The sequence below is a fragment of the Urtica dioica genome, chromosome 6 (assembly GCF_054948205.1).
Source record: "Urtica dioica subsp. dioica isolate 48M chromosome 6, U.dioica_male_clone48M_v1_H2, whole genome shotgun sequence".
Taxonomy (NCBI): Eukaryota; Viridiplantae; Streptophyta; class Magnoliopsida; order Rosales; family Urticaceae; genus Urtica; species Urtica dioica.
The window spans coordinates 40734605-40749723 of NC_142761.1; the positions used below are offsets into that span (position 1 = coordinate 40734605).

The window sequence follows — 15119 nt, forward strand, 5'->3', positions numbered from 1 at the left end:
AGCTGCGCAGGCTGTGGGGAGTTCGGGGAAGTGAGAAAAGAGAGAGAATAAAAGAAATATTTAATTATTTAATAACAATTAATATATCTGATAACAATATATAAATATTAAAAGTATTTAAAATAATAGAAAATACTCTTATACCATTTAAAATATTGCCACGTCATCAAAAAGTTAAGCTTAACGTCCAAATACTGACGGAAGTGAGGCCTTGTAACACGTGTTTGAGTTGTGAGATGAGTTTTGCAACATTTTCGAGTCCAGGGAGCGAAATGTAACTGAGGTACGAGTCCATGAGGTAAAAATGAGATTTATTCTTCGTTTTAATGACAATCTAGGCGAAATGATCACAATGGCTAAATATTATAGCAATTTTACAGATGTTTGCCGAAGTTTGTAAAATAGCCCTAAGAGTTTGATAATAACAAATATATTTTTTATATACAACCAAGTGGTCACCCTCAAATATTAATATTATAAATTAAAATTATAGTCAAATTATTCAAATAGTAAATATATAGCTATGGCGCATGCGTCTTTGTCTTGGGTGATTTTTTTTATTTTTGGCTATTTTAGAAATTTGGGCTCTATTATTAAACCCATAATTAAATTGGCTAATTAAAAAGGGGATTTGGTTTAGAAGATAGTGAAACTAAAGAAGCATATTCAAATAATAACTTTGAAAAAATAACGATTAAGAAAACATGGTTACACTAACTCATAAAAACCTTTCTCCTTGAAAGCTTTTTATCTCTCAGCCGCTAGGGTTTTTTCCATATCTAGATCTAGACCTCTCCCCAGGGTCAATCCCGGCGGAGACTTCAGTCACCGATTGAGTGTCTTTTGGCTTCGGGGGAGGAGGTACGGCGGCCCGAGACCGGCAAAAGGAGTCAATAGCAGAGAATGGTGATGGAGGTTTTGTGTGACAATTTGAGTCATAGGTGTTGTTGCAGCGCGGTTCCTTGGAGGCAGATGCATGGCGGCTCGGTTCCTTGATGACGAAGGCTCGTTCCCTTGGCAACGGCAGTGCGGCTCGTCTCCTCAGCTTCAGCGGTGAGCCTCAGAGCCTCGGTGGCGAAGTGGCTCCGCTCCTCATCGACGGTGGTGCGGCTCGTCCCACGGTGATGGCACGCGATTCTGTGCCTCGACGACAGTGGAGGGGCTCGGCTCCTCGGCGACAGTGGTGCATCGTGGTTTCTCGGCAACAACAGTGTGACGTGGCTCTTCGTGGTCATCACCCTCCCATCATATCGGTATTGGCTCTCGTGTGTCAGGGAATTTGGATCTGATTTTAGATTTTCTTTTTAGTTTTAGTTTTAAATTGTGTGTGAAACTTTTATGTTATTGTTGTGATTTGCTTGATTTGGTTTATTATGGAGGCGGAATAGCAGTCGTCCCCTATTCCATTATGGATTTCTTGTTAGGGTATTCTCTATGCAAGCTGAAGAATCATTTTCTTCTTAGTCACCGGACCAAGGTTGATCGGATTTCTCCATCATTCGTTATGGATATTATAAAAGAGCCATATGTGTGCTCGATTTTTCTAGTGCTCGTTGTTCTTCCTCTTATCGGAAATATGCACAAAATTGCGCGATTATTTGAACTTATTGTTAGATTCACTTCAACTTAGGTCTGTTGTGTTCCTTATACTAAGATGTAATTCTCTGGTATTTGTGGGTATTTTACCCAATTCCTAATGGGAATCCGTTTATCTTCAACAACAACAACAAAAAAAAACATGGTTAGACTTTGGAGAGTGCTCACATTTTATTGAATGAAACCAATATCGTATGTATTAGAAAATGCATCTAATACCGCATACAACCCAATTATCGTAATTGTGGATTCTAGATGCCTCGTCATCTTCCACGTGGCATGATAGTGGTTGGAGTTTGTTAGATCTTATCTGATGTAAACCAATAACTTGGGTGGTTATATAAACCCAGTTTTGGTATTCGTTTATTCATTCATTAGTCTGTACTGAGAGAAATTGAGAGAGAGATTGAGAGATCAAGTGAGCGTGAGAGATCATAGAAGATTTCGAGAGAGCTCAGCGAGATCGCAAGGTTCATCAAGCTAGCGTGAAGACAAAGGTTCTTTTACGAGTTTGAGTGTTCGTCTGTAATCTGATTTCTTGTACCTTGTTTGAAGATAGTGGATCGACAAAAGGGACTCTCTCGAGCTCCGACTGGGTTAGGATTCGTTTTGGATCCGAACCAGGATAATTTTGTGTGCCTTTGTCTCTTTTCTTTTTGTTTTCTGTTCTTGGCGCTCTCAGAGGAAGGTTACTTCCTGCGCAATTTATTTCTTGAAGATCCGGTTTGATCTTCGTCTGTGTTGGTTTTTCGTTATTTGGTGTTTTTCCGCGAGCATAACTTAACAAATTGGTATCAGAGCCTTTTCTTTTCTTGAGTCCAAACAGGAAAAATCGAAGTAACCCAAATCCTTGCTGCTTCGTCGCTTTGAAGTTTCCGATCTGCAATTCCCTGATCAAGAATCCACGATGGCAAATTACAAATCCGACATAGAGAAGTTCGATGGCAAGAATGATTTCGGCCTATGGCGAATCAAGATGAAAGCTCACCTTGGAAACCTAGGGCTTGATGAAGCTCTCAAGGGCGAGTCTAAAATGGCGGAGAACTTATCGACAGAAAAGAAAGAAGAAATCCTGAAGAAAGCAAAGAACGCAATCATACTAAGCCTCAGCGATTAAATCCTGAGGAAAGTGATGAAAGAAACCACGGCAGCGGGAATGTGGCTCAAGCTCGAGTCTTTGTACATGACCAAGTCATTACCTACAAGAGTCTACTTGAAGCAGAAGTTCTAGAGCTTCAAGATGAATGATCAGAAGAGCATTGATGAAAACATCGACAATTTCACAAAGCTTATCTCTGATCTAGAGAGTCTTGATGTAGAAACTAACGATGAAGACCAGGCTATCTTTCTTATAAACTCCCTTCCAAAATTCTATGAACAATTGTCTGATACTTTGAAATATGGCAGAGAATCTCTAACCCTAGATGAAGTGATTTCTGTAGTCTATTCCAAAGAACAGGATCTGAAGGCACTATCAAAGGGAATCAAGTCTGAAGGCCTCCATGTAAGAGGAAGACCTGAAAAGAATGAAAAAGGGAAGAAAAATAAGGCCAGATCAAAGTCAAAGACTAAAGACTCAAAGGAGGCTGGCACATATTGGAACTGCAACAACGAAGGACACTGAAGAAGGAATTGCCCAGAGAAAAAGAGTCAAGACCAAAAATCTAGTGACTCAGCAAACCACTCTAGCGGCCTCAATGAAGCTGAGGTTCTAACTGTGTCAAGTGAAGACCCAAAGGATCAGTGGATCTTGGATTCAGGGTGTACTTTCCACATGACTCCAAGATTGGACGTTATTCAACTACAAGCCTCAGAATCATGGGAAGGTTTTGATGGGAAACAACCAAGCGTGTGATGTCCTTGGATCAGGATCAATCAAGATTAGACTCAAAGATGGATCACACAAGATCATAACAGAAGTGAGGTATATCCCTGCTCTCAAAAGAAATCTACTCTCACTTGGTGTTTTTGATGCCACAGGTTATTCCTACAAAGCACAAGATGGTATCATAAAGATATCCAAAGGAATCCTGGTAGTTCTCAGGGGAGTCCTTAAAAATTGACTCTATGTCCTAGAGGGTGAGACTATTTCAGGAGAAGCAAGCACAGTCCAGGAAGGAACAAGTGAAGCTGTCATGTGGCATAGAAGACTAGGCCACATGAGTCAAAAGGGACTCCAAGAGCTCTGCAGGCAAGAACTGATCAAGATCAAGGATTTGAAGAATCTTGATTTTTGTGAGAACTGTATCCTTGGCAAAGCTCACAGACTGAAGTTTTCAAAGGCTATACACAACACCAAGGTTATTCTAGACTATGTGCATCCAGATCTTTGGGGATCTCCTCAGTTAGTTGTATCCTTAGCAAGGTGTCAATACTTTATATCATTTGTTGATGATTACTCTAGAAAAACCTGGATCTATTTCCTGAAAACAAAAGATGAGTCTTTTGGCAAGTTTGTGTCCTGGAAAACTTTGGTTGAGAATCAGACAGGTAGAAAGGTGAAGAGACTCAGAACTGATAATGGACTGGAGTTCTGCAACACTGAATTTGATAAATTTTGTGAAGAGCATGGCATTTCAAGAAAGCAGACATGTGCTTACACCCCAAAGCAGAATGGAGTGGCAGAAAGGTTCAATAGAACCATCATGGAGAAAGTGAGGTGTATGCTAGCAGATTCAGGATTGAGTCAAAAGTTCTGGGCTGAAGCTGCATCAACAGCTTGCTATCTGATCAACAGATCACCAAACTCAAGCCTAGAGTTCAAAGTCCCTGAACAGGTATGGTCAAAACATAAGCCTATTTACATTCATTTGAAACCTTTTGGTTGTATAGCCTATGTCCATGCTAGTCAGGGAAAGTTGAACCCTAGGGCAAAGAAAGGTATCTTCTTAGGATACCTTGAAGGTGTTAAAGGGTATTGTTGTCAATGGTGCCCACAAGAAGAGTTGTAATGTGTATTTATGTACATTTGATGTCATATAGTCTTACGAAGACTCTTGCTTGTAATTGCTTATTCATTAATAAAAAGTTGAAACGTTCATTCATTCTTTCTTTGTTTGAAGCTTTATGATAAAACCTTAGTCTTTTAGTCCATAAACAAACTTAACAACTTACGAAGAGACAAATGTAGATTTGCATGAACAAACTCTTCGTAGTTTGCTTAAAACGATATATTCGCAATCTAAGGGTCAAATGACTATTGACCTCAGTATGATTGTTAGAAGAATCTATGATGTCTGGTTATGAGGCATTGAGAGTTTGAGACTTTATAGTTCTTCTAGGTATATTCCGAAGGTACTGAATTGACCAGTGCACTTCTAGAGACAAGATAAGAACAAACAATTTAACCTCTTATGTCTCGAAGTCACTATGTATGAATTGCATCATGCTTACCTTAATCCTGAAATGAGACATGCCATTTCACAGCTTAGTATTCTCATTTGAGAAAGTCAGAGTTCGGACTCACTATGTAATTCCGAACAGGGCCTATTGGTGAAGTACTAAGTTGTGAGAATGTCATGAGTAACTTTGTGAAGTTCTCATAGATATGGAATTCATGTACAAGATTGCTGAAATGCAATGTATGTCACCTCATGCTTTGTTCCTTGGAGTGTGAATAAATGAACTGGCCAGTGTCCAAATTGAGTCCTGACTCTTTTGGATGAAACAATGTGACTTGTTAGCTCCTCGTCAATACATTGTTTCTAACTTATTCACAAGCGACAAAGGAGTTGAGGAAATAACAGTTAGAAGGGTAAAATGGTAATTTAGTAAATCCCGACTAGCTGATGACATTCATGAAGGGTAAACATAGATAATATTCAGTGGATCTGCTCATCATAATTAGGTTGAATTCTTGAGTAGAAAATAAATTCATTTGAACCGAGAGATTTTCAGTGTCAACTCTTTAGTGGAGTCAGTTGGCATTAAGCTAAACTTGGAAAAGGTTTGTGAACTTTTGAGTCCAAGTGTTTAGCTCAAGCTTTGTTCATTTGGGTCCATGAGGTCACTGTCACGAATCACATCGAGTAGGAATAGTTAAACTGGAAGCTAAGCCAAAACAAAAACGAGACAAGTTTTTCGAAAATTGTCAAAAGGGTATTTTTGTCTTTTGAGACATAGAATGAAATGAATGTCAATAAATTTTTTTGACATGGTCATTTGATGACAAGTAACACTCGGCCAAAATTAGATTTATTGGGCCTTGTGGATTAATTTCATTTCATAAGAATTTTAATGAAAATTCTTAATGGGCCTTTTTCATGTTGTCATGAACAAATGGAAAAGCTTCTAGAAGCCTTTTCTAGATGGTTTTAGGCGCCCAAATACCCAAGGGAAAGAGAGAATTTTTTGTGCATAAATGTATCAAGATACTTGCCAAAAGAAAAAGAGGAAACAAATTTCCTCTATGAGGAAACTAGTATTTCGGCCAAGTGAAGCAAGGAGAGAGCAAAGACTAAATGAGGAAACAAATCCAAGGCTTATTGAAGCCTATGTTGGACGTGCAAAGCAAGGGAAAAAGGGGAAATAAGATTTCCTCATAAAGGCTTGGAAAATAAGAGGAAACTACTTCTTTCCAAGGTCAACCCTTCTCCTATAAATAGGACCTTCATTCCTCTCATTCTATTCATTCCACACAAGTTAGAGATTGAGAGACTCTCTCTCTAGACATTGTGGCCGAACTCCTCTCTCTCTCTCTAGTTTATTTTCGATTTGTTTTGGCACCTAGGTCCTCATTTGACCTAGAGTTTAGCTCTGCGACTTCAAGACTTGTTCTTAAGTCGTAGTGTTTAAAAGTGCCCACTCACTGATTCATTTATTTCGAGTGATTTAGTGATAGAAACTTTCGTGGTTGCTCGAGGTGCCGAGGAAAGAAAGAGAGACGTGCTGCGAGGGGAGACGAGCGTTGCAAACTTTCCAAAAGCTTCTCAAAGTTCAAGCTTCAAGAAAGGTTAGTAAACTTCTTAGCTCATAATAGTTTTTATTTATATGTACTTGCTCTTTGTCTAGGTTGGTAAAAAACTGTTTTTACTTGTAAAAGAAAATTTTTAAAATTCCGCCGCTTTGCGAAGCGTTAATTATTTTCTTAAACCCTAGATCGATTCCAACAGGTATAGGATCTAGTTTATAGAAGATAAGCGTGTTGTCATAAGCAGATATATTGTCTTCAATGAGCATATGTTTTATAAGACTGACTGTTTGAATCAGACAAGTCAAGGACTTGATCAGACATGTAGAAATATAGATAATCAACAGGTTGAACTTCAGAATATCCCAAGTGATACAGATCAAGGTGGAGCATTGCACCCAGATCAAGGTGGAGCACTGCATCCGGATCAAGGTGTAGCACCTGATCAAAATCAGGGTGAAGCTGGAGAGAGATGTGATTCAAATGAGCAGAGCAACTATGAACAACATGAAGATTTTGAAGACAATGCTGCAGAAGACCTGAGTGACTATCTCCTGGCTAGAGACAGAACCAGGAGAGTGACCACTCAACCTGCAAGATATGCACAGGCTGACTTCATAGCCTTTGCCTTGAATACCTCAGAGCTGATAGAAGATGAACCAAAACACTACAAGGAGGCTCAGAAAAGTGAGCACTGGAAGTCATGGCATCAAGCCATGCGTGAAGAGATTGAATCCCTCAAGAAAAACAACACCTGGATTCTGGTGAAGCGCCCTGAAACTAAGCGTGTTGTAGGCTGCAAATGGGTGTTCAAACACAAACAAGGGATCCCTGGTATTGAAAAGCCTAGATTCAAAGCTAGATTGGTGGCCAAGGGTTACTCTCAGATAGAAGGAGTTGACTATCATGAAGTGTTCTCCCCAGTGGTCAAGCATACCTCTATAAGGGTGATCCTAAGTGCTGCAGCCATGTTTGACCTTGAGCTGGAGCAGCTTGATGTCAAAACAGCTTTCTTACATGGGAACCTCGAAGAGGAGATCTACATGCAGCAACCAGAAGGTTTTGAAGAGGATCCAACAGGAAAGGTGTGTCTCCTCAAGAAATCTCTGTATGGTTTGAAGCAATCGCCCAGGTAGTGGTACCTGAGGTTTGATGAGTTCATGCTCAAACAAGGATTCAAAAGGAGCAGTTATGACAACTGTGTTTACCTGACAAGACTGAAGAATGGCTCTTTCATGTATCTACTGATATATGTAGATGACATGTTAGTGGCTTGTAAAGACAAGACAGAGATTCAAAAGATGAAGGCTCGGCTAAAAAGAGAATTTGAAATGAAGGACTTAGGTCCTGCATCAAGAATTCTTGGAATGGACATATCAATAGATAGAGTGAACAAGACCTTAACTCTATCCCAAGAAGGCTATCTCAGGAAGGTTGTAGATTTGTTTGGTCAACAAGAGTCTAAGACCTCAAGAGTCCCCATTGGAGCTCATTTCAAGCTTAAGTCTGTTCAAAAGCATGAAGAGGACTCTGAGATTAAATTCATGAAGAATGTTCCATACTCAAGCTGCGTGGGTAGCTGTATGTATGTCATGATCTGTACTAGACCAGATATAGCATATGGAGTGAGTCTTATAAGCAGATTCATGAGCAAGCCATCAAGAGCTCACTGGCAAGCTGCAAAATGCTTAATCAAGTACCTAAAGGGAAGTCTGAAACTCAAACTTGTCTACAAAGCTAATAAAGAACAAAATTACTCTGTGATGGGTTTCTGCGCTGCTGACTATGCAGGTGACTTGGATAAAAGGAGATCTCTTACAGGCTATGTGTTCACCATTGGAGGAAACACAGTCAGCTGGAAGACAAATCTGCAGCATGTGGTTGCTCTATCTACCACTGAAGCAGAATATATAGCTCTCACTGAAGCTATAAAGGAAGCTCTATGGCTCAAGGGGTTCACCAGGGAACTAGGCTTGTCAGAAGATGATGTGGCAGTGTATTGTGACTCACAAAGTGCAATACATCTATCAAAGAACAGCGTCTTTCATGAAAGGACAAAGCACATTGATGTGAGGCTCCACTTCATAAAAGATGTTATCAATGACAAACTAGTTGAAGTAAAGAAGATAGCCACAGAAGTGAATCCAGCAGACGTGTTCACGAAGGTAGTACTAGCAAACAAGTTTGAGGAAGCCTTGAACTTGTTGAGGCTGATCAAGGAGTGAAGATCAGCAAATGGAGCTCGAGAGTAAGGGATGTGTTGATCCACTAATGCATGAAGTTCAGGATGAGAAGAAACAAGCTACATGAAGATGTCTCAGCAAGGTGGAGATTTGTGGATTCTAGATGCCTCGTCATCTTCCACATGGCATGAGAGTGGTTGGAGTTTGTTAGATCTTATCTGATGTAAACCAATAACTTGGGTGGTTATATAAACCCAGTTTTGGTATTCGTTTATTCATTCATTAGTCTTTACTGAGAGAAATCGAGAGAGAGATTGAGAGATCAAGTGAGCGTGAGAGATCACAGAAGATTTTGAGAGAGCTCAGCGAGATCGCAAGGTTCATCAAGTTAGCGTGAAGACGAAGGTTCTTTTGCGAGTTTGAGTGTTCGTCTTTAATCTGATTTCTTGTACCTTGTTTGAAGATAGTTGATCGACAAAAGGGACTCTCTCGAGCTCCGACTGGATTAGGATTCGTTTTGGATCCAAACCAGGATAATTTCGTGTGCCTTTGTCTATTTTCTTTTTGTTTTCTGTTCTTGGCGCTCTCAGAGGAAGGTTACTTCCTGCGCAAGTTATTTCTTGAAGATCCGGTTTGATCTTCGTCTGTGTTGGTTTTTCGTTATTTGGTGTTTTTCCGCGAGCATAACTTAACAGTAATCAATCGAAGAACACATGTCATTCATCATATTCGTTAAAATAAAAATCAAAGAGCTCACTTCCTCATTTTTACCAAACAAAAACATTAGGACTTGAAGTAGCATGGACAAAACCATACAACTTTGACACGCGTGATTTTATTCATTACGATTTATGCTCATCACTAAGATTAAATAAATCCCCACATAAATTGTAACAATAATTCTCGAACGTTTAGAAGAATCACATGTTAAAAACACATATAATTTTCGAATAAAATTAATTCAAATTTTGGACAATCTATGCCCATCGTGATTTAGTTATTTTCTTAAAATCCAAATAAATTTCTAATACTTCCGTTAATGATAATAATGAGCAGGGTCTGGATAAAATCATGCAAAACAAAATCAACCCACAATTTTTTTTTAAACCATACCATACCTTATCCATACCCATTTATTTTTAATGGATTTAGGTTTAAGTAAAATCCTTAAAGGTACAAAGTATGCCATAACTTAAATATCATACCCGACTCGTTACCAATATAACTTTGAATGGGTAATATACGTACTCTACTCGTTAACATTACCCATTTATTCGGGTAAAACTCTATCTATGGCGAATAGAGTCTTACAGGTAGATCATGCGGGTACGTGAGTACATGGGTAAAATTGGCATCCCTCTCTCCATCCAGATTAATAAAACAAAGAAATATATATATATATATATATATATATATATATATATATATATATATATATATATATATATATACAAATTAAGTATTACTCATGTCCAATTGGAGGTGACATGTATGGCATCAAGACGCCCACCTCTCTTCCAATTTCTTAATAATAAAAAAAAATTAAAGACAATAAAAAGTAGTAAGCACCCACATTGAATTGTTTATTTTTTTTTTTTTTTTTTTTGTAAATTGTCCATGGAAGTGGCTAAAGAAAAATTAGGGAAAATGACATATATATCTTGTGTTTTAGTGAAATATCGATTTTAACCTTGGTTTTAAAAAATGTCGAGTTCATACCTTCTGTTTAACTAAAATGACAAAATTATACCATGAAATAGACAACATTGCCATGAATCTTATTTTTATTGAGTTTTTATTGACTTTTCATTGACATTGATTATAAAATCTATATGTGAACACCAATTATCTTTATTCATTCGCGTCATATATGCAATTTATTTAAAAACTAAAAAATAAACAAACAGACTCGTAATCGTGAAGAACACATAAAGAGACAAAGGGGTAAAAATCGACAGTTGATAGTCATTAAAATCACAAATTCGAACAGAGAATCCAAGATTCATAATTGCAATTCGAACAGGGAATGAAGTCATATCTTGGGAGATATGAATTTAATTACTTAATTTTAATATATGACTATTTTATTTCAAAATTGAGAATTTAGAAGTTAAGGTACTGGTTTGGATTTGATTCGATTTTTCTTATATAATAGTTAATATCAACGAAAGGGAGATTTGTGCACTGTTATCCATTTTAGGGTATAATTTTATCATTTTAGTTAAACAAAGAGTATGAACTCGACATTTTTGAAAAATCAAACACTAAACCATTTCACTAAAACATAGGTATATATGTGTTATTTTCCAAAGAAAAAATAAAATGTATTCTTCTCTGAAAACAGGGATTCAAATTTCGTATTTTGTCGCGGATACCGCATGCCCAAAATGTTTTCGCAAATTTCACAAATATCGCAAAAGATGTCGCAAATACCACATTTATTTTAGAGAATATTGAAACCACCACAAGTAGTTTAGATTCTTTTAGCAAATACTGCATATATCATTCATACTACGCAGTATACTCTCGTAAAATAACACGGCGGTAAGAGGTTAACCAATAAACTTGAAGTCGCGACACGATAAGTAACTGATATTTCAAACCTGATAAGAATCAGCGCATACGACCATTTAACTAGATTATCGATTGGAATTTTCATTGCAAAGTTATTATAAGCCCCTTATTTAACTTGAGTGATTGAGCACACAAAACAAATGAGGCCCTGCGTGAGAGAGGTAACAAGAACACATGTGTGCTCACTCGGGTTTCCACGAAGACAGCTCGGGGGTGTCAGAGGTTTGCCAAGTGGTGGAAGTACCTCCGTATCTGTCGCCTTTCACGGCATCGGCCGAAGCGTAAGACTCGAGTTCGGCCATCTCCTCGGGCGAAAGTTTCACGGACAAAGCCCCGATGTTCTGCTCGAGATTCTTGACTTTGGTGGTCCCGGGAATGGGACAAACGTCCTCGCCTTGGTGATGAACCCAAGCCAACGCCAGCTGAGCTGCAGTACACCCTTTTCTCGCCGCCATTTCGCTAACCCGCTCGAATATCGCTTTGTTGTTCTCAAGATTCTCGCCTTGAAATCTCGGAAGATGCTGCAAGGAAAATGAGGTAGACTTTTTTCATATCCTTAATTATACAATATAAATCATGCCAAAATGAATAGTCTATCTTCCCCATGTCAATTTTAGGGATTATCCAAATGAAGTAATTTTGTTGATTTCTGAGTTGAAGTATCAACCAAATGACTAAACAGATACAATTATAGCTTACTATTGCAGCCGATTATTGAGAATTTCAGTCTTGCACGTTTTTCCATCGTGACTGAAGTAGTAACAGAGAGACACTTTTTTAACATTGAAGATTTTTCACGTAACTTTTAAAGATTCAATATTAAAGTGCAATAAATCAAAAACTTCGAATATTTTTGTCGCCAATAACTCTTTTTTATTTATTTATTTTAGATGGAAATCAAACTCTAAAATATCATTTAGGGGTTCAAATTTTGAACTTTGTAGTTGCAGATCTTTAGAGAGAAAAAAAGGTTTAAACCCATTGAAAACTTACCTTGCGAAAGTCATTATCGGATAGACTCTCCAATATTTTAGCGCCAGACGAAAGGAAACCACGACCTAGAGGACTATATGCAACGATGCCGATTCCAAGCTCCCTGAAAAATGTAGAGAAAAATGAAATTGAGAACATGGCAATACTTAATTGCTTATAGCTTAATAACATTTTGAGAACATAGCACAAATTATATATAGGTCTATAGGATCTTTGCCTGCAGGTAGGGACAATATCTTCCTCGACGTCTCTCGTCCACAAGGACCACTCTAATTGGACGGCTGTGATTGGATGAACAGCGTGGGCTCTTCTGATCGTCGAAGACGAGGCCTCCGATAAACCGACGTACTTGATCTTACCCTCCTCAACTAGTTTCTTCAGCTCCCCAATCTTCAAAAGGGACCACAAGAACCCACAAATTGTCAAATCACTCCCAAAAAAACTAATAGAAAGAACAAAAAAATAAAATAAAAGTAAACTGAATAACTAGGAGCAATAACAAGTTAAAGTGATGATCAGTGGACAGATTTTTGGGTACCCTAATTATAACACACATCCCTTGAAAAACTCGTATCAAGTTTATCCTCCTCGGTAGATGAGTCACATCCGAAACCTCATAAAATTCTCGAGAGAGAGAGAGAGAGAGAGAGAGACCGTGATTTCGATGGGCAAGCGAGTGTCGATGCGATGCTGGTAATAGAGGTCTATGCAATCTAGACCGAGTCGCTTCAAACTGGCCTCGCAAGCTGATCTGACGTAAGCAGGGTCGCCGCGGATTTCCACCTTCCCGTCATCGGTAAAGCTCGCGGCGAACTTCGTCGCCAGCTCAACCTTCTCTCTCACCCCTCCTTTCAGCGCCTTCACAAAAAAAAAAAAAAAAAAATCACTTTCAGAAAGAGAAGAGAGAGAGAGAGAGACGAAGATGAAATACAGACCTTTCCGATGAGGATCTCGTTGGTGTGGGGACCGTAGACATCGGAGGTATCGAGGAACGTGACGCCGGCGGCGACGGCGTGGTGGATGAGAGAGATCATTTCCGGGTCGGGTTTGGGTGGGCCGTAAGCTGCTGACATTCCCATGCAGCCCAGTCCCTGCGCCGATACTTCCAAGCCCTGTGAGCCCAGTTTCATTCTCCTCACAGTCATCGTCGTAGCTGCAGATTCGGACGCCATTTCTTTGGGTTAGCGAGATCGAGAGAAGAAAAAGATTGTGTAGTTGGTGTCTGAGCAAACTGTGGTGGTTGGGTTTTTATAGTGTTCTTTTTTCGTTTTTTTTTTTGGAGCGGAATGTAGGTGGACCCGGTGTCGATGGTCAACGTTTGTTGGGAATGTAATAGAGAAATTTCATTAATTGGACTTAATAAGTCATTAAATATCAAGATTAGACCATAATGTTTAAAAATATCAAAATATGGATTTTTGACCCAAAATCGGACAAAAATACCCCTCTGAACCCTATACATCTCTCACTCTTTATTTTTATCATTTCAATCACACTCAAATCCACTCAAATTCTCTCTACTTAATCGGTTTTCAAAGAAATTTCATTAATTGGACTTAATAAGTCATTAAATATCAAGATTAGACCATAATGTTTAAAAATATCTAAATATGGATTTTTGCCCCAAAATCGGACAAAAATACCCCTCTGAACCCTATACATCTCTCACTCTTTATTTTTATCATTTCAATCACACTCAAATCCACTCAAATCCTCTCTACTTAAGCGGTTTTCAAAAGAATCATGGGTAAGATTACTAACTTAATCATTTTTACAAAGTTTATGATTGTATATGATAGAATGTAGCAAAAAAAATCGATCAGATCTGAAAACAAAGTCTAAAATCTGAGTTTTAACTTGTTTGTACGATGGTATACGATGTGGTAGGATGAGATTTAACTTTTTGTACGATGAAATTTAGAAGAAAAAAAATTGCGCTCTGTACGATGCTGTACGATGTTGTACGATGATGTACGATACTGTATGATGCATCTTTGTACGATGTTGTACGATATAGAAGCTAATTTTGCATAGTTTGTCTGTTTTTTGCAGTTTTTGTCATGATTAACGGCACTTGGGAGAAGGAAGGACACCAATGGGTTTTCACCAATGCAGAAATACGTGCATTCGTAGTTCCGAAAGAGGTAACGTATACGGAGTTAGTAGATTTGTTATACGAGAAGTTCGAGTTAGACAGATTCGCGTTCGACTTAAAACTCGAAGTCCCATACACAGTGGGTACAATTCCGCTGGGTCCTGCCGTATTGAAGGACAATGGTGATGTTTCGCATTTTATGAAGCACACATATCGTAATAGATTTCCACTTTGTGTAAGTTTGGTACCGAAACAGATCATTGCACCTATTGCGTATCGAGGAGTATATAAAGGGAAAGATGTTGAAGTTGGAAGGGTGTCTCACAATGAACCGAAGAAGAGACGGAATACACTTGTTATCGAGGATCGACAAAATGATCCTATAATTGAAAACAAAGACGGTGGCTGTGATGAGGACTTGTTTAACGAGTACAAGGGTGCCGAAAGCGGTGACGAAGTATATAGGCGTGATAGAGATTGTAATCACAACAGTGACGAATATGATGGACACAATGGTGATGAATACGAAGATGGCGAATGTGATGAAAACGAAGGTGGCGAAGGTGATGAAAACGAAGGTGGTGATGGTGATGAAGAGAATAGTGACGGATATGACGGAGATAACAATGATAGAAGTGAATAATTTGAAGAATTCGCCAACCCTGAAGAATATGAAGAATTTGTGGAAACGTTTACAGTACCAACGGTTCATTGTGAACCATCGGGTCAATGTCAGCGTGAGCCTCCGATGATCGGATCACCTATCGTT

The 15119-nt window shown here is 38.6% G+C and overlaps 1 protein-coding gene across 1 annotated transcript; it reads right to left on the reverse strand.

Annotated features, from left to right (window-relative positions):
- Nucleotides 1-11119: 11119 nt before the first annotated feature.
- Nucleotides 11120-13500, reverse strand: LOC149394157 (putative aldo-keto reductase 2). Its single transcript, XM_089617264.1, has 5 exons — nucleotides 13191-13500; nucleotides 12910-13113; nucleotides 12473-12645; nucleotides 12256-12358; nucleotides 11120-11783 (listed from the first exon to the last, which is right to left on the reverse strand). The coding sequence occupies exons 1-5, from the start codon at nucleotides 13425-13427 to the stop codon at nucleotides 11445-11447; spliced, it is 1056 nt and encodes a 351-aa protein (XP_089473390.1). The 5' UTR covers nucleotides 13428-13500; the 3' UTR covers nucleotides 11120-11444.
- Between the last annotated feature and the right edge of the window lie 1619 nt (nucleotides 13501-15119).

Coding starts and splice junctions, on each gene's coding strand:
- LOC149394157 (XM_089617264.1), bottom strand. CDS start 13,427: ATGGCGTCCGAATCTGCAGCTACGACGATGACTGTGAGGAGAATGAAA. Junction 13,114..13,190: donor ACGAGATCCTCATCGGAAAG/GTCTGTATTTCA, acceptor TTTTTTGTGAAG/GCGCTGAAAGGAGGGGTGAG. Junction 12,646..12,909: donor GCTTGCCCATCGAAATCACG/GTCTCTCTCTCT, acceptor TCCCTTTTGAAG/ATTGGGGAGCTGAAGAAACT.